Genomic DNA, 18,015 nt, shown 5'->3' on the forward strand with positions numbered 1-18,015 from the left:
TGATCACGGCAGCGGACCCCACTGCACTGCCAACCTTCCTCAACTAGAGGACAGGAATGGAAGCCCTGGAGCAACACAGCGGGCTTGTGTGCTGCTCCTTTTTTTTTTTTGCCAGTCCTGGGCCTTGGACTCAGGGCCTGAGCACTGTCCCTGGCTTCTTTTTGCTCAAGGCTAGCACTCTGCCACTTGAGCCGCAGCGCCCCTTCTGGCCATTTTCTGTGTATGTGGTGCTGGGGAATTGAACCCAGGGCTTCATGTCTACGAGGCAAGTGCTAGGCCATATTCCCAGCCCCCATGCTGCTCTCTTTTGCTAGTCCTGGGGCACTTTTTGCTCAAGGCTAGCGCTCTACCACTTGAGCCACAGCGCCACTTCCAGCCTTTTCTGTGGTGCTGAGGAATCGAACCCAGAGCTTCATGCGTGCTAGGCCAGCACTCTACCCCTAAGCCACCTTCCCAGCCCCTCATATCCAGTTTTTAAACCAGTAGTAAAGCACCCGGAGGAGCCAGGACCTAGTAACACCAGCAAGATAGACACTGCTTATCGTGGCAATGCTTTTGGCGCATGGTGAGTTGAGGCGCTCTAGGGGAGCTCTTGATGCAATGTGGATGACGCAGGTAGGCGTCAGCTTTAAAGCAACCCAGCTAAGCGTCAGTGGTTCATGCCTAGAATCTTCCTCAGGAGGCTGAAAGCAAATCCACGAGGCTCTTCCAATCAACCAGCAAAGCACAGGAGTGCAGCTGAGCTAAAGCTCAAGGTGGCAGAGCGCTAGCCTCGGGCTGACGAGCTCAGGGACGGCGCCCAGGTCCTTTGATAAAGCCCCATGACTACAAAATAACTGGGCTGGGAATGTGGCCTAGTGGTAGAGTGCCTGCCTCACATACATGAGGCCCTAGGTTCAATCCCTCCGTACCACATATATAGAAAAAGCCGGAAGTGGCACTGTGGTTCAAGTGGTAGAGTGCTAGCCTGGGGCAAAAAATAGAAGCCAGGGACAGTGACCAGGCCCTGAATTCAAGCCCCAGGACGGCCAAAAAGAAATACAAAAATAAAAAATGACTTGGGGGGCTGGGAAGGTGGCTTAGTGGTAGAGAGCTCGCCTAGCGTGCATGAAGCCCTGGGTTTGATTCTGCAGGACCACACACACAGAAAAAGCCAGCAGTGGTGCTGTGGCTCCAGTGGTAGGGTGCTGGCCTTGAGCACAAAGAGGCTCAGGGACACCCCAGGACCTGAGCTCAAGCACCGGCAAAAAACAAAAACAAAAAACCCCAAACAGGAAACCCATTATAAAACATACCAAAAGCCCAGTGTAAAAGAGCATTCAGGGCCCAGCCCAACCTTAGAAACCTCAGGAGAGAGTCGAGACTCACCTTTAACCAGCACCGACGTACTGATGCCAGGCAGCGAGCGGGTGGGCGCAAAGCTTCATGGGTGAGCGGGAGCATGTCCGGGGGGATCCAGCTATTCTTTACCAGTCCAATGCCTGGCCGAAGGTTAAATGCGGCTTAAATTCAAGTGATGTGACATTCTTACCAGGCCAGAGCCTAGAAGATGCATCTGCAACACGGCTCTTCAGCCCCCATTACCAAGGGGCCACTGGCACCCTTCCCTCATGTCCATGTCGAGGGAAGCAGTTGTGGGGCTTGAACTCCAGGCCTGGGCGCTGCCCCTGCGCTCTACCACTTCCGGCTTTTTCTATATATGTGGTGCTGAGGAACGGCACTTTACCACTAGGCTATATTCCCAGCCCGAGTGGTTTTTATTTTGTAGCCATGGGGCTCAAACTCAGGACCAGGGCGCTGCCCCTGAGCTCTTCAGCCCAAGGCTCGTGCGCTACCACTTGAGCCACAGCGCCACTTCCAGTTCTCTGGTGGTTCACTGAAGGTGAGTCTCATGGACTTTTCTGTCCTGGCTGGCTCTGAACCAGGATCCTCAGATCTCAGCCTCCTGAGTAGCTAGGATTAAAGGCGTGAGCCCCTGGTGCCCGGCTCCTTACGTCCATGTTTAACTCCGGTTCTAATTACACCGTGAACCAGGGAGATCTCCCTTCCCCCACAGCAAGTTAAAACCAAAAAGAAAGATTCTGTCCCATCTCTGCACCCCTCAGAAATGAGTGCACACCACAGGACCTTTAAGAGCAGAGGGACTGGCAAGGTGGCTTAGTGGTAGAGTGCTTGCCTCGCATGCATGAAGCCCTGGGTTCGATTCCTCAGCACCGCATACACAGAAGAAGCCACAAGTGGCGCTGTGGCCCAAGTGGGAGAGCGCTAGCCTTGAGTAAAGAGAAGCCAGGGACAGTACCCAGGCCCTGAGTTCAAGACCCAGGACTGGCCAAAAAGATTAAAGGCAGAAAGGGACTGGCTGGAGGGATGAGGGGACCCACGTATCCCTCAGTAAGTGTAGGCTTTGGGGTTGTCAAGTCTCCAGGACTTAGCTGTGGTCCACTTCAATCACCAGGAACAACCAGAGTTGTAAAGAAACCCTTCAAATCCATGTGTAACAAGATAAAGGGGAAACACTGTGACAGTCTCAGCGCTCCAAGGGGAGGCAGAAAGAGGAGGACCATAAACTCGAGGCCCATCTGGGGAGTGCCACTAAACTCAATACACAGCCAAGACCTTGTCTCAAAATTGAACACAAAACAAACAGAAAAACCATCAAACTAACCTCCAGCTCAGTGTGGGTCTGAGGATGTGGCTGAGTTGGGGGGGTGGGGGGGGCCTGGGGCCTGGCCGGACAAGGTGAGGTAGCTGCTTGGTTTTTTCCTGAGTACAGTGACTGCCAGGAACCAACCAACCACCACAGAGACCAAACGGGAAGCTGGAGCATCCATCATCCCTTGGGGCTGCTTCTACTTTGCTGAGTTGGCTGCTCAGGCCTGGTCAGTCAGGACGGGTGTGGGGAGGGGGGGGCTTCTCACCAACACCGCTGGTGTCACACTCCCACGAGCTCCGTGGAAACGGAAGGCCCGACTGGACTTATTCTGGGCTGCTGTGGCCCACTGGGAATTCTGGAGCTCGCCCGGGCTGTGACTTCAAGAGGCTCAACCCTCGGAATGCGCACCAAGCTCAAGAGAAGGCAAAGCTCCCGCGTTCTGCAGGCGCCACGAGAGCCCGGCCACCGCGGCTGACCGCCGGGGACCTCGCCAAGCAGCCCTTTCGCAAAAAGCCCACAGTCTCCTGTCTCAGGACTCTCCCTCGTCTTCAAGCGCCCAGTTTTCCACCGTCACTCAGCCTCAGCTCTCAATTCCTGTCCCCCTCCACCTCCCATACCCACCGGCTGAGTTCACGCTCCGACAGCGAGACAATGCCCCAGCGTATACACACCGGGCGCTGGGCAACTCGGGCTTTTTCTTGGCAGAATGAACCTGGACAGTAATGCACAACTAAGAGCAAGGACAGTCATTGACACCTGTCATCCTAGCTACTCAGGAGGCTGAGATCTGAGGATGGTGGTTCAAAGCCAGCCCAGGCAGGCAAGTCCAAGAGACTCATCACACACACACACACACACACACGGGAGTGGCACTGTGGCTCAACTGATAAGAGCAGAGAAAGGCTGAGAAGCCTGAGAGGAGCACATTTAAAGCCAGCCCAGGCTATTAGGCCTGACTCTTCAGTTAACCACCAAAAAAGCCAGAAGTTGTCACTAGCCTTGAGCAAAAGAAGTTAGGGGACCGTGCTCACCCCTAAGAGTTCAAGCCCCAGGGTCCATGCGCACACACACAAAAAGACAGCTAAACTTGAAGCTTGATCACCTTCACAAGCAAGATATGCATACTGGCCAATAAGCACATGCAAAGATGCTCAAGATCACTTGTCATTAGATATATGCAAATCAGACTCTGAAACTCAAAAGCAATTGAACTTCACCCTCCTAGGAAGACTGGAATCAGACTACACAAGTCATCCTTGTGAGTAGCACAAGAATGACACAGCCACACAGGAAGACTCCCTAGGAGGAGGAGGGACGATGGAAGACAACAAACAAAGGAAATCCAACGGGAAGGCAGGCCGCGCGGGAAGATGCGCCCCACACCAAGGAGACAGGACACGACTCTCCACAATCCATATACGTACTTTTTATTGAATTTGTTAATGGTACAGAGTTCTTGCACTGCCAAACCATGCCTGAGAATCCACAGAAAGAAATGGTACACGGACAGCCCCCTCCACACCCACCGTCCACCGCGAGTTCCCACCCACCATCCTACAGGGGCCTCCAACTCCACTCGTGAGCACTCCCATCACTTCAACATCTTCTCAAAGACAGAACAAGGGTTGGGAGTTAACCCCGCTGGTCTTCGGGGTTCCAGTACAGGCGGCCATCAAGCCTCCTCCTGCGTATCAGCGCCCCAAACCCCAGCAAAAATCTGCAGGGAAGCTGCACACTTTAGGCAAAGTATGTGGCTCAAGGTTCAAGAGATAAATTAAGGTTTTTGGTTCCCAAATGAAGTCTTCCATTTCACCAAGAATCTGTTTGTCATCATCCAACCTCCCACTTTGGCTGACTTTGCTACTCGCCCAAATACACCACCCGACACACCAGCAGACAGACGGACGCACACACACCGCCTCCCCTCAAGCTAGCGGCTCACTGCTGAGAGGCACCAGCCCCGGCCCGCCCTGCGCCGTGAGGCATCGCAACCGAGCCTGCGGGGGGCAAGGCCTGCCATGCCGAGATCCATCCGCACCCCGCTTCAGAGCTCTGCCACTCCAGGGGAGAGGGCTCTCATCAGGCCGGCCCACACCGGTGCCGTCTGGGAGAGGAGGGGCCGTCCTGAACGACGATCAGAACGCCAGCGCAGCACACCCGACCCCGTCTCTCCAATGAACATGGCGCAGACTCGCCGGAGGCGGGGAGCAGGGCTGGTGGGACGTCGCCCAGTACCTGCCCAGGGTGGACACAAGGACTCCCCACAGGGCGCGAGCCACAGGAGCCGCGGTGGTGGAGGGGAGGCTGGCTCCCTCGCCGCGCATGCGCCCCATGCACCGCATGGCTCCAGGGGGACTCTGGGAGCGCGAGGCCCCCTCACCCCTCAGCATTGAGGCTATTTGGTTCCACTCCGATTGGCAAATTCACAGACATTTCACAATTCCCATGTGTGTTTCAGGTGACTGACTTAGCCCGTAAGCACGGTCAGAGGACTCATTCCAAGTCAACGCAATGCAAGGCCTTAATGTGGAACACCGGAAACACTATGCAAATAAACGCCCCTCTGCCGGCCCTTTTCCCACGCGGTGGACCCCCGTGTGGTATATACGTCACAGCCTCACACAGATGAGCCTCACACACCAGTTTCTTTGAGAGTGGCATGTTCCAGCTACTCCTCAGGGTGGGGCGGGCGGTTTATTAAGGTCACTTAAATCTTCATCCTCTACAGCAGATCAGAGCCCGGCGGGCTGGCTTTCTGTGGGATTTCTGACGGGAATCCAGTAAAGCTGGTATTGGGGTTCCCACAGATGCTCTGGCGGCTGTCCCTTTCTTGTCCAGAACTGCGATCCACGTGATGTCCAGAGGCAGGGCGGCAAGTCTGAGGTAGTCAACCTGGCGGAGGCTCCGCGTCGGAACGCAACAGGACTTCCCAATGGCTGCGGGGTTGGTGCCTTGTATCTGTGGAGCAGTTGTGAAAGAAGAGAGCCGGATCTAGTTCACACATGTACGGACCGAGGAGAATCGAAGTCCAACGGCGGCCAGGAGCAGATGGGACACGTGGAACTGCGAGCGAGCGGTCCGGGGCCGGCTGCGGGAGCTCCCCCGGGGGTCGGGAGGCTGGCGGAGGCGGGGGGGGGGGGGGGGGGGGCGCGGGGAGGGCTGGCGAGGCCGTTCCTCACCGAGCCCGGAGCGGCCGCGGCTCCTCGTCTGGCACAGCACGCGGGCTGTCGAGGTCAGGTGTAAGGGCCTGGTCCTTTGAAACCTCGTCCCTACCTCTAGCTCTTACTACTTCAAAGCTCTTCACCATTTCTTTTTATCCCTAAGGGAAAAGAAATGTAAACAGCAAACATTTCTTCATTAGGGTGTTTTGAAAATAGCTTCCTTGAATTAAAAAACAAAAAAAAAGAGGAAGAGGAAAAACAAGTCACCCCTTAGAAGAAGGTTGGGAGGGACAGGAAGAGAGTATAAAATCTTCATCAAACCACTTTAAGGCTTTGATTGGACAGGAACCGGGTTAATACTGCACTCAGGCTGGTCTGTCTTCTCAGCAGTGCTCTCGGCAAGCCTATTTTAGGGCCAACTTGAAGACAGCTGCAAAGACATTCCTCCAGACACTCGCTTGTACTTGTAGCCATTAGTAGATAATGTCTCTATGCGTAAGGAAGGGTAACAATTCTCTCATTCAAGTAAAGTTCTCATTATTCGATGATTTCTCCTCCCTCGTGGTCGGCGGGAGGGGGTCGGGTTGGACGAGGTGACGCGGGTGAGGGGGGGTGGCCGTCCTCGCGGGGGACAGCAGTGGAGCGGTCCAGGTGCAGGTCTCAGTTCAAGCCAGCGAGCGGCGCTCTTGAGGCCAAAGGCTGGGATTTACTTAAAAGCCACTCAAAAAAAATTTCCATCTGATGTCATTTACATTTCTTCCCATTTTATTTACGTTTAAGAATTCACGTCCCTAAATAAGATGTAGATGTGCCGTATGTGATCATTTACCGCCAGGTAGCACTCATTTTAAGTACCTGCTGAATGAGATAAGATGAGTTGGCGTGTTAGGCGTGTGGGTGCCAGCACCGTTCCTCTAGTCACACTCGCGGGAATGCAGTGGAAGCAATGCTGCTCTCCGTGTCTAGCTTCCCCAGTACAAGGCCCGGGAGCCAGCGCCGCGTACTTACAAGCTCACTCATCTGTCAGCGCCAAACGCAGACCAGGGGCTGGAGAAGCTCGGGGGACGCAGTCAGTGCGTGTCTTCCCAGGGCTCTGGCTCTCACCCCGCCCCGCGCTCCCCTGCCTTCTCTGCTGCCTGCCTCAAGCAGCCCGGGCTTTATCCATAAGGAGCAATGCCCCCCACCCCACCCCACCCCCCAGGCCTTGGTATCCCCACGCGCCCCTGCCCCTGCCCACCCCACACTAAGTTCTTACTTCCGGCTTTCTACGTGCTTGGCAGTGGATTGCAGGGACGGGAACTGCGTGTCGCTGTATATTTCGGGTGGTCCTTGTGGCGTTTTCCTGGTAGTGGTTAGCCGGGCCCCGGGAGGCCTATACACACCACTAGGCATTGCCGGTTCTGGGGGCTCTGCAACTGATACGTTAACCACAGTTTAGAGACACCCTGCAATCCCAATCATTCAGCAGTTATGGGGAAGAAAAAGTAATGCCACACAGAGGCCGCTTGGGCCGCTTAAGCAGGCTGGGCGGTGCCGGGGGCAGGCTCTCCTGGAGACAGCCCTGCACCGTCCCAGCCTCACTGGCTGCACAGGGAGCGCATGTGCCTCCAAGAGGCCTGGTTCGTTTTTTGTTTTTTTTTTGGCCAGTCCTGGGCCTTGGACTCAGGGCCTGAGCACTGTCCTGGCTTCTTCCCGCTCAAGGCTAGCACTCCGCCACTTGAGCCACAGCGCCGCTTCTGGCCGTTTTCTGTATATTGTGGTGCTGGGGAATCAAACCTAGGGCCTCGTGTATCCAAGGCAGGCACTCTTGCCACTAGGCCATATCCCCAGCCCCTGGTTTGTTTTTTAAAACACTAAAGATGGTAATACAAACAATATGAAATTGCACAGTCCTGCTTCATTCTTTCTCATCCGTGAATTTTTTAAAAGGTGGTTCCTCACTTTGTTTTCTTAGAAACCAGAGAAAGTTATTTAATAAGCAGCCGGTGAGTCTTCCACTGAGGCTCACCTTCAGGGGTCTGCCAACTAGCACCAGCACCGGTCTGCCCACCCTAACCCAGTGGGGGGGGGGGGGAGGTGCTTACTTAGCACAGGCAAGACCCTGGAGTTTGAGCCCCAACACCAAAAAAAAACAAAAAAAAAACTACTCCACATTAAAAAACCAGGCCCTGACCTAGAGAAGAGATAGAAAAACAGGACGTAAGATATCACAAGAAATGTACACACTGCCCTACTATGTAACTGTACGCTTTTTGCACAACACCTTGTCAAAAAATTTGTGTTTGGGGCTGGGGATATGGCCTAGTGGCAAGGGTGCCTGCCTCGTATACCTTAGGTCCTAGGTTCAATTCCCCAGCACCGCATATACAGAAAATGGCCAGAAGTGGCGCTGTGGCTCAAGTGGCAGAGTGCTAGCCTTGAGCAAAAAGAAGCCAGGGACAGTGCTTAGGCCCTGAGTCCAAGGCCCAGGACTGGCAAAAAAAAAAAACAACACACACACACAAAAAAATTGTGTTCAATTAATAAATTAAAAAAAAACAAAAACAGGCCCTGGGTTCAACCCACAAAAGAGCCGTTTATAGGACCAAAGTATGTTCTTGACCTTCCACACGCCTGTTTCACATTCGAGTCTCTCAGCCGTGCACACACAAAGCCCTCTCCCAGGAAGGGAGCTCCCTGTGGACGCCCTCGGGGCTTACCCACGACTGGCGCAGGAGGCGCTTGCGCAGGAGCTGTTTTATTCCAGGGACCTGAAGACTTCTCCACGCCTCCGCCGCCGCCCCCTTCTTCCCAGTTATCCCCGGGGTCTTCTCTCTTCTCGTTATCTTCCTCTTCCTTCTCACTGTGAGGAAAACAAAGCAAACAGGGGACTTGAACAAACCACCAGGAAAACCCGAGGCGTGGCTCTGGCAGACCTGTAACCTCTTCAAAGCCTGGTGCCAAGTGCCTGGCAAACGCGAGGACAGGGGCAAGGAAGGAGCTCGATCCACCTGGCTCCCCGGGACTCCCCTCAACATCACGTGAAACGAGGACTCCCCCACTTATTAAACAACACTGGTGGTGCCCACATCCCTTCCCCCACCCCGTCCACTTAACCACAAGCATTCGTGGGGAGACAACCTGAACAACCCCGAGTTCAGGCCCCCAGACCAGGAAACTGGGGGACAGAGCATTAGCGCGGAGGAAAGAGGAACAGACTGAAAGGATTAAATGCACGACTCTTAGATTTTCTAGTACCACAATGTACAATCTGGCATTTATGGTTAGTGTATTTTTAGTAAGCAAATGAAAGGTTTTGAAAGATGTCATTCTATTAGCCTGAGGCCAAGGTTCTACCAGTGCTGACATCTCCCCGTCCATTGTCCATCCCCCCACCACACCCCATCCACACAGCCAGCCCCCGCCAAACAGCTGTCACCCACTCAAAACACAAAGTACAGAAGCCAGGTGCACGCCTGTATTCCCAGCGACTCAGGAAGCAGAGATCTGCAGATCATGTCCAAGGAGAGCTATAGCTCAACTGGCAGAGTGCTAGCCTTGAACAAAGGAAAGCAGCTCAGGGCTGGGAAGGTGGCTTGGTGGTAGCGTGCTGGCCTAGCACGCATGAAGCCCTGGAATCAATTCCTCAGTACACATAAACAGAAAAAAAGCTGGAAGTGGCTGTGGCTCAAGTGTTAAGAATGCTACCTTTGAGCAAAAGCTCAGGGACAGCACGCAGGCCATGAGTTGAAGCCTCAAGACAGGAACCAAAAAAAAACAAACCCCAAACCCGAAACTAGTAAGGCCCAAAGATACTAAATGCCTCACCTAAATGCCATACTGTAAGGCAGGGCAGAAGCTATTTGCATACCCTCTAAAATTTTCCTATTTGCATATTTCGGAAAGTGTCAAGTCTGAATACCAAAGCCAGAACAAACACGGTGCATATTCCCGCAGAAGATAATCAGGCTAAAATTCAGTGTTTGAAACCAATTAATAGATAGCTTTTCACTAGCTAAACTTGTTTTCATCACTCACCTCTGTGTTAGATTCCCCTCCAACCACACCAGTGGGCCTCTGCGTGGCCAGCAGCCCAGGCAGGGCATGGGGGAGGGAGGATGGACGGCAGAGGCAGATGCTCCAAAGTACTCGCTGGGGGCCAAGAGGACCCCACCCCTCACTCCAGGCTAACGCTGCATCAGGGGAGGAGGGCCCTCCCTCTGCACAGAGCTGGCCGGCACCCACATTCCACTGCATTCTCCTTACCGCTTCCTTCGTGCCCTGCACAGCTGCAAGGTCAACACAACTCAACTCTACTTAAGCTCATTTTCCTTAGGAAGTCGATCAGTATACATATTAAGAATGTAACACTCTTCTCCCCCTAACCTCATACCAAACAATCTACCTCCCCACATTCCCCAACAATAGGGAAGCAGCTGAAAAAGGCCTGACAGGTGTGATGGGTGTGTGAAAGCCTAGTGTCCCAGCTAGGGTCTTCCTATTCTAACACTAGAGTTCCACAGAAAAATGAAGAGGCTAAATAAAATGCCTGATGATCAACACGTGGTCTCAGCCTTGAAGGCTCACTGTACCTCTTTTATCTGCCCCCTCCCCCCCCCCAGCACTTGGAATTACCTCCTTACATCTTAAAGCACAGGTCTTATTAACCTCAAAACCTAGCACAGGGCTGGGAAGGTGGCTTAGTGGTAGAGTGCTTGTCTAGCATGCATGAAGCCCGGGGTTCGAATCCTCAGTACCACATATACAGACAAGGCTGGAAGTGGTGCTGTGGCTCGAGTGGTAGAGTGCTAGCCTTGGGTAAAAGGTCAGGGACAGTGCTCAGGCCCTGATTTCAAGCCCCAAGATTGGCACATACCTACTTGTGTGCATGCGCACGCGTGCGTGCGCACACACACGCATATGCAAGCTGAAGGACCAAGGTGGCTGCAGAGGCACACAGCCCACCTTGCATGGCCCCGAGTTCAAAACAAAAACCAAGTACAACTTGACCACCCAAACGTTTGAAGACCTAAGATTTCTCAACCAGTTTCCTAGAAAATCTCTGGACTCACTCCTTGAAACATAACTGTATATTTTGTAACCTCAGAGATCAAACGGCATCTGTCTTTCCAAAATGCATTTGGAGTGGAGTGGCCCACAGAGTCTACAAGAAGCCAGAAACCATCACCCACACTCGAGCCAGGCCCGCCGGCCCGCCCTCAGTGGCTTCCCGCTCAAACCTCCAATACAGTCACTGGCTGAGTGGCTTTGACATCCAACACTCCTGTACTTCCTGTACTGAGAACCGAGGCATCTGCAGTATATATGTTGGGGCGCTGCTCCAACTGCACGCTTCACCTGGAGCAAGGCAGGCCAGGCTGCAACCCGCCCTGAGGATGGTGGCCACCACGGCAGACCACCTGGGATCTCTAGCTAAACCACACAGTGAAGGAGACAGTGGAAACGTGGCAAAATCTGAGTGAAAAGCACACGTACAGCAATACTAAGACTATTGTTACAGCTTTTCTGAGGCCTGTGAAGTAAAGTTAGAAGAAAACTTCTGGCTGGCTGTTGGTGGCTACTCAGGAAACTGAGATCTGATGACCCAGGTTTGAGGCTACTCTGGGTAAATCTGGAAGAGGAACTGTGGCTCAATTAGTAGAGGACTGGCCTTGAGCAAAAGCACAGGCTCAGGATGGGGGGGTGGTGTGTGTGTGTGTGTGTGTGTGTGAACTTCAAATTACCAACTGAAAACCTAGACATTTAAAATCAACTTCCTTCTCCCTAGTCACATAGAGATAGCAAGGCACCAACTCCCATGGATAAAAAAATACACAAGTGGAATCAAGACTATAGTGCCTGGGACATGCTTTGTCCCCCCCAAAAGGAAACAAAAGCAGACTGAAGGCAGAAACAATTACCACCCCCATGAAAACCTCCTCCCTTATAAGCACTTCTGCTCCAAAGGTCACACAAAGCCACAAGAAGACAACCACTCAGGTCCTCCAGCAACACTTAACATCCATCTGCAGAAGATTTTTTAGTTACCCTATGCCTTGTTAACTGAATGGCACTTTCTTATGTCACATCTTTTGTGATGGTGCTGAGGTATGAACTCGGGGCCTGGACACTGTCCGAGAGCTTTGTCTCAAGGCTGATGTTAAACCACTTGAGCCATAGCTCCACTTACAGCTTTTTGGTGATTGACAATACAAGCCTCAGAGACTTTCCTGCACTGCCTGGCTTTTAACCTGGATTCTCAGATCTCAGCCTCCCAAGTAACTAGGATGACAGGTGTGGCTGGAACATGCCACTTTTTTTACCAGAGTTCACCAGTCTCTTTTCCTCAAGATACCTGTATGTGCCAACTATCTCTTCTCATCAAACTCTTGAGAAATACATGAGTTTTTCCACAGTCAAGTCACCGGGACGGAGATGGTTAATAGTAATCAAGTACCCATTACATCCTGCTAAAAGAAACCTGAAGAGCCCTGAGTACAACCAACACTCAAAAGTCCAATGACTTGGACTGGGAGTGCATTTGCCTTGGGTTCAATCTCCAGTACTGTACTGCAAAATGGAAGTGGCGCTGTGGCTCAAGAGGTAGAGTGCTAGCCTTGAGCAAAAAGGAGCCAGGGACAGTGCTTAGGCCCTGAGTCCCAAGCTCCAGGACTGGCAAAAAAAAAAAAAGTACAAGTGGATCCCTTGGACCCCAAGAGTTGGGGGGCAGCCTGGGTTATACGGCAAGCTTCTGTCTCTTAGAAGAAAATTAAAAATTAGGGCTGAGGGAGTTCAGCGGTGGAGCATTCACCTAGCATGTTCCAAGCACTGGGTTTGATACACAGCACTTGGGGGGGGATGAGGGGGGAGGGAGGAGGCAGGAAGAGCCAAACTAAGTATAACTCCAGCACTTGCGAGGGTGAAGAAGAAAAGGGTCAGATTGCTTGAAGTCACCCTGGGCTATACATTGAGATCTGGTCTCAAAGCCAACAATGAGAATAAAATCAGTTTGAAGCAGATGAATCTGAAATCCTTTCACTTCAGCTCACAGCCAAATGCTATCCTTCCTATCCACCATTTAGATCTCACAGTCCATGGTAGGCCACGCATGCAAGCCCAACTTTACCACCACCGGCCACATACACAGGCAGTCCTACCAACATCATGAAGGGAACCACAATCTGCACATGCACACGCACACGCACGTGCGCACACACACACAAAGTTCTTATAGGCCAAGCCCCAGGAGAAACAAAACTAGAACAGGTACTTTTTTTACACCTTTTAAAAAGCATGTAACACAAAGGAAATCAACAAGTGGCTGGGAATCAAACTGAGGGAGGGGGGAGACTGGAAAAGAGGGGGGGAAAATGAGAGAGAAGGCAGCAAGTTTGACAAGAAATGTACTCACTCCCTTACGTATATAACTGTAGCCCCTCTGAACATCTCCTTGACAATAAAATATTTGAAAAAAAATGGGTGTTGAGTGGAAAATGCGCTTACTTCCTCTTAAGTTTCCCATCATAAAGGGGTAGTTTCATTCTAGGGAAACACCCAAGGGCCTGACTGCGGCAGGTATTAAACACATACAAAATATTAGCTCTGAAGCCCAGCATGATGGTGCATGCGTGTAGCCCCAGCCACCCAGAGGCAGAGGAAGGAGGATGGTAAGCCTGAAACTATCTCAGAAGAAAAAAGAAAAAGCTCTGGTTCTTGGCTAGAAGTTATTCAGAATGATATCCAGAGATCAAAGGACAGTTTTCATGTAAGGAAACGATTTCCTTCAGCTCAATCTCTGGCTGAATTTCAGAGATAAGTGTATATTTGTATATGTAAACACACACACACACACACACTCCTCTCTGCAAGCTTCAGACTCCAGGCAGTTTACTGAGATCTTAAATTTGGGAGTCAATAATTTTTTTTTTTGGCCAGTTCTTTCTTGGGCATCGACTCAAGGCCTGGGTGCTGTCCCTGAGCCTAGCCACAGTGCCACTTCTGGCTTTTTCCATATATGTGGTGTTGAGGAATCAAACCCAAGGCTTCATGTATACAAGGCAAGCACTCTTGCCACAAGGCCATATTCCTAGCCAAAGAAATTTCTTCTTAAGGTAACAGAACCATAATTTACCTCCCATCCTTATTACAAGCCCTTCAAAGTATGTCCTTTTTTTCAGACAAGGGCTAGGTATTAGCCCAGATTGGACTTTAACTACTCAGCATCCTCTTGCCTCAGGGTCCTTAGTGCCGAGATTACAGGTATGTTGCACGATTCCAGCCTTTACTTCCCATATTCAACAAAATGGCATGACTCCCTTACTGCTAAAATGTGTTCATTTCAAAGCCTCAAAACCAGCCAGTCCAACTTTTTTGGCTGTTCCTGGGGCTTGAATTGATCTGGGCAAACAGAAAAAGCTAGAGGTGGCACTGTGGCTCAAGTGGTAGAGTGCTAGCCTTGAGCAAAAAGAAGCCAGGGACAGTGCTCAGGCCCTGAGTTCAAGCCCCAGGACTGGCAAAAAAAAAAAAAAAAAGTCTCTGCCAAGTACCTAAACTTCAATTACAAATTAATTTGTTTACTGGAGAACCTGAAAAATATCCACATTATTTTTTAATTTTCCCTCACCAAAACAAACACCCCAGCAAAGCTCTGGTGGCTCATGCCTATAATCCTACCGACTCAGGAGGCTGAGATCTGAGTCTCCGTTCAAAGCCAGCCTGGGCAATAAACGCCATGAGAAGCATCTCCAATTAATCACAAAAAGCCGGAAGTGAAGCTGAGGCTCAAGTGATTGGACTCTGGCCTTGGGCAAAAGAGTTCAGGGATGGGTGCCCAGGCCTTGATTCAGCCCAGTAACAGCACACGCGCAGGCATGCACAAAAATGGTGCTGGAGGCATGGCTCATGAGTAGAGTGCCTGCCTAGCAGGTAATGAAGCCCACTTCAAACCCCGTGGTACCACCCAAAACATTCAAAACGACGAAATCCATTCTCTTACCCTCAAATTTAAAAACTTAAGCAAGGGCTGGGAAGGTGGCTCAGTGGTAGAGTGCTTGCCTTAGGCATGAATGAAGCCCGGGGTTTGATTCCTCAGCACCACATATATACAGAAAAAGCTAGAAGTGGTGCTGTGGCTCAAGTGGCAGAGTGCTAACCTTGAGTAAAAGAAGCCAGGGACAGCGCTCAGGCCCTGAGTTCAAACCCCAGGACTGGGAAAAACAAGAAACAAAAAACAAAAAACCTTAACCAAGCAGAGGTAAAAGGAGGCAAGCTCTCAGAGGATTTCTGAGCTGGCAACTCAGAAGAGCTGACTTCATGGAGGAGCAGCAGCCAAACCATTCCTGTAGTTACAGTAAGCACATGGAGGGTGAAAGACTACCATGATTCTGCTTTGGCTTTTAAGGTGTGTGTGTGGGGGGGGGGAACACTGCAGATTTAGCTCAGCGGAAGATCACTAGCCTGATGGTCTTCAGCTCTGCCAAAAAAAAAAAAAAAAGCAAACTTGGGTTATCTAGATCCACACTGACCTTATCTGCATTGCCTGGACTCGGAGTCCGCTGTAATCAACCTCTTTTTGCTCAAATTCCTTCCACTCATCTTCATCCTGAGGAAAAGAAAAGGAGGGGGGGGGCACAAGAAAACGACTATTAGATCAACGAAGGCACTTTGGAAGCACACAGCGAAGCAGATCTATGAAGAAAAAAAACGGGGGGAAGGGGGAGGAGAAGGGGTGCCAGAATCTGAAGCCTTAAACCAAACCCAGCCTTTGCTGGAGCCACCGGGGACGGGAAAGCCGTGTGTGCCTTCGAAGCAAAACTATGGGCGAAGTCCACCCGAGGAAATGGAAATAAATTCCGCCAGTCGGCCTCCGGGGCTCGAGACGGCGGGGGACTTTGCTTCTCCCCCCCCCCCCCCGCTCCTCTCTCTCTAATTTTCACTTTTCTCTGGCCCAGGCCACGCCGAGGAGGCGCTGGGCCTCGTGAACGCTCGGACCTCCCACCCCCCGCGGCTGGGCTCCGCGTGCGGGGCGCCGTGGCCGGGGTCCCCGCCCTCACGTGGCGGGCCCCTGGTGGAGGGGGGGGACCCCCGAGGGTGGTGGGTGGGGTCCCCCCTCCCACGCTCCCCTCCCTCACCCCCCCCCGACACACACCCAGCCCCGGCCGGGCCTCCCGCGCCCCCCGCGCCCCCTCACCTTGGTGGCGGCCTTGGTGGCGGCGCCGGGGCCCGCGCCGCCCGCGCCGTCGCCCGGCCTGCCGCTCCCCGCGCCGCCCGCCGCCGCCCCGCCGTCGCCCGGCCGGCCGCTCCCCGTGGCGCCCGCGGCCCCGCCGTCGCCCGGCCGGCTGCTCCCCGCGCCGCCCGCCGCCGCCCCGCCGCCGCTCCCGCCGGCGCTGCCCGGGGCGCCCGCGGCCCCCGCCGCCCGGCTGCTCCGCTCCTTCTTCTTCTTCTTGTCCCGCTTGGCGAAGAAGTTGTCGAGGCTCCGCTCCTCCGTCTCGGCCATGGCCGCGGCCTCTCCGGCCCGGATGGGTGGGGCCGGCGGCGGCGGCGGCGGCGGCGGGCGAGGCCCGCGGGGCTCCGAGCTCACGCGGCCGGCCGGGCGCGGCGACGCCTCACCCCCCGCGGGGCCGCCGAGGCGCGTGCGGCGGGGTGCGCGGCTCCCCCCGGAAACGGCCGCGAGGTGGTACGACCCGTTCCGGAGCTCGCGAGACGCCGCCCGAGCCCGCCGGAGCTGTCGCGACGACGGACGACCGACCGACCGACGGACGGACGGACGGACGGCGGTGCCGGGCCCCGCCGGCCCCACAGCCCGAGGTGAGGTGGGGGTGGGGAGGAAACGCGCGCGGGCCGGAGGCTCCGACGAGAGCGCTCAGCTAGCGGCGGCGGCGCGTGCTGGCGGAAGACGCGCGCGCAGGCCCGGAGAGGAGGGGAGAAGGGGATGGGGAGGGGAGGGAAGGGGAGGAGGGAGGGCGGGCCACCAGCAGAGAGAGGCCGCGCCGCGCCTGCGTGTTGAGCTCCGCCCGCCGCTGTGGGCGCGCCGAAGGGCGGGTGGCGGGAGGAGACGGAGGCGGAGCCAACCGCACAGCCAATCAGCTGGCAGGACGAAACGCTTAGGCGACAATCCCCGCCTGCCGGCGGGGCCGGAAGCCGGGAAGAGGCGGGCGTATGCAAAGTGAGTGACGTGCGCGCGGAGCCCAGCCTCCTGATTGGCCAAGCGTCTCGCCCTCGTGGGCTGGCTCTTTGGAGGGTTTGGTGACTTGGCTGTAGAGAGGACGGGGCCGGGGGGCGGGGAACCCTTGGCTGGGCGCAGGCGCAGGGTGCACGTGGGGCGGGGGGGGGGGGGGGGTGGGGGTGTTCTGCCAGCCTGTGGAGCCAACCGTGGCCTGGTGGTTGGTGGTTTGAACTCTCCCGGGGTGGGAAGGCGCGGAGCTCAGCCAGCTGTGTGAAAGGTCGTGGGCCGTCCCTCCCCCCCGCCCCCCCCACACCCCCCCCCCGCGCCCCCGCTGTCCTCTCTGCTTTCACCTTCTCTGACCCGGCCATCATGTGCATCCGGGACGGGAGAGGACTGGGAACAGTCACCTGCTAATGATAATGGGTGAAAAAAAAAAGGAGGACCCGGTTTATACACACCAGGTGTGTCTAGCAAGGCCAGGTTGCAGAGATCGGACCCTCAGCTTCTCCTTGCGTCCTTGCGAACAAATAAGGGAAGGGGGTGGGGTGGGGAAAGCCGGCTGGGCACAAATGCCAGGCCCCGGGAGGGCGGGGGTGGGGAGCTCCTTCCAGCCCCAGGGCTGCGAATAAGCACCGGTGAGCTAGCTGGCACCCCACTCCCCCCATTCCCGCCCCCCCCTCATTGTCCCCTGCCGGCCAGGAAAGCCTTGACTGTGATAGACTGGTTGACTGTGTGGTTACTGGGGCCTCGTGCCCCCCAGGGCCTTAAGTGCTCTCTAGCTTGGCATTTTCATCCATGGTTTGTGCTCTGCCGCTTGGACCAGGCCTCCGGTCCACCATTGTGCTGGTTAAGTGGGAATGGAGTCTTCCCAGACTTTTCTGCCTAAGCTGGCTTTCATGCTGGATCCTCAGATCACGGCCTCCCAAGTAACAAGGACACAAGTGTGAGCTACGGCTCACAGGTTTTGTTATTAAAGAGATCCCAGCACCGGTGGCTCACATCTGTAATCTTAGACACTCAGGAGGCTGAGATCTGAGGAACCCAGTTCAAAGCCGGCA

The 18,015-nt window shown here is 54.2% G+C and overlaps 1 protein-coding gene across 3 annotated transcripts; it reads right to left on the reverse strand.

Moving 5' to 3' along the window:
• Positions 1–5,350: 5,350 nt before the first annotated feature.
• On the reverse strand, positions 5,351–16,764 carry Cdv3 (CDV3 homolog). 3 transcript variants are annotated; one of them, XM_048334638.1, is made up of 5 exons: positions 15,983–16,764; positions 15,318–15,394; positions 8,514–8,656; positions 7,070–7,229; positions 5,351–6,669 (listed from the first exon to the last, which is right to left on the reverse strand). In XM_048334638.1, exons 1-5 carry the CDS (start codon positions 16,286–16,288, stop codon positions 6,657–6,659), a joined length of 699 nt encoding a protein of 232 aa, XP_048190595.1. In that variant the 5' UTR covers positions 16,289–16,764; the 3' UTR covers positions 5,351–6,656. The 3 variants fall into 3 exon arrangements, with proteins under 3 accessions (XP_048190595.1, XP_048190596.1, XP_048190594.1); XM_048334639.1 differs by having other exon boundaries at positions 5,351–6,672; positions 7,070–7,223; positions 15,983–16,753; XM_048334637.1 differs by having other exon boundaries at positions 5,351–6,672; positions 15,983–16,753.
• Between the last annotated feature and the right edge of the window lie 1,251 nt (positions 16,765–18,015).

This window comes from Perognathus longimembris, chromosome 26, assembly GCF_023159225.1.
Source record: "Perognathus longimembris pacificus isolate PPM17 chromosome 26, ASM2315922v1, whole genome shotgun sequence".
In the NCBI taxonomy this organism is placed as follows: domain Eukaryota; kingdom Metazoa; phylum Chordata; class Mammalia; order Rodentia; family Heteromyidae; genus Perognathus; species Perognathus longimembris.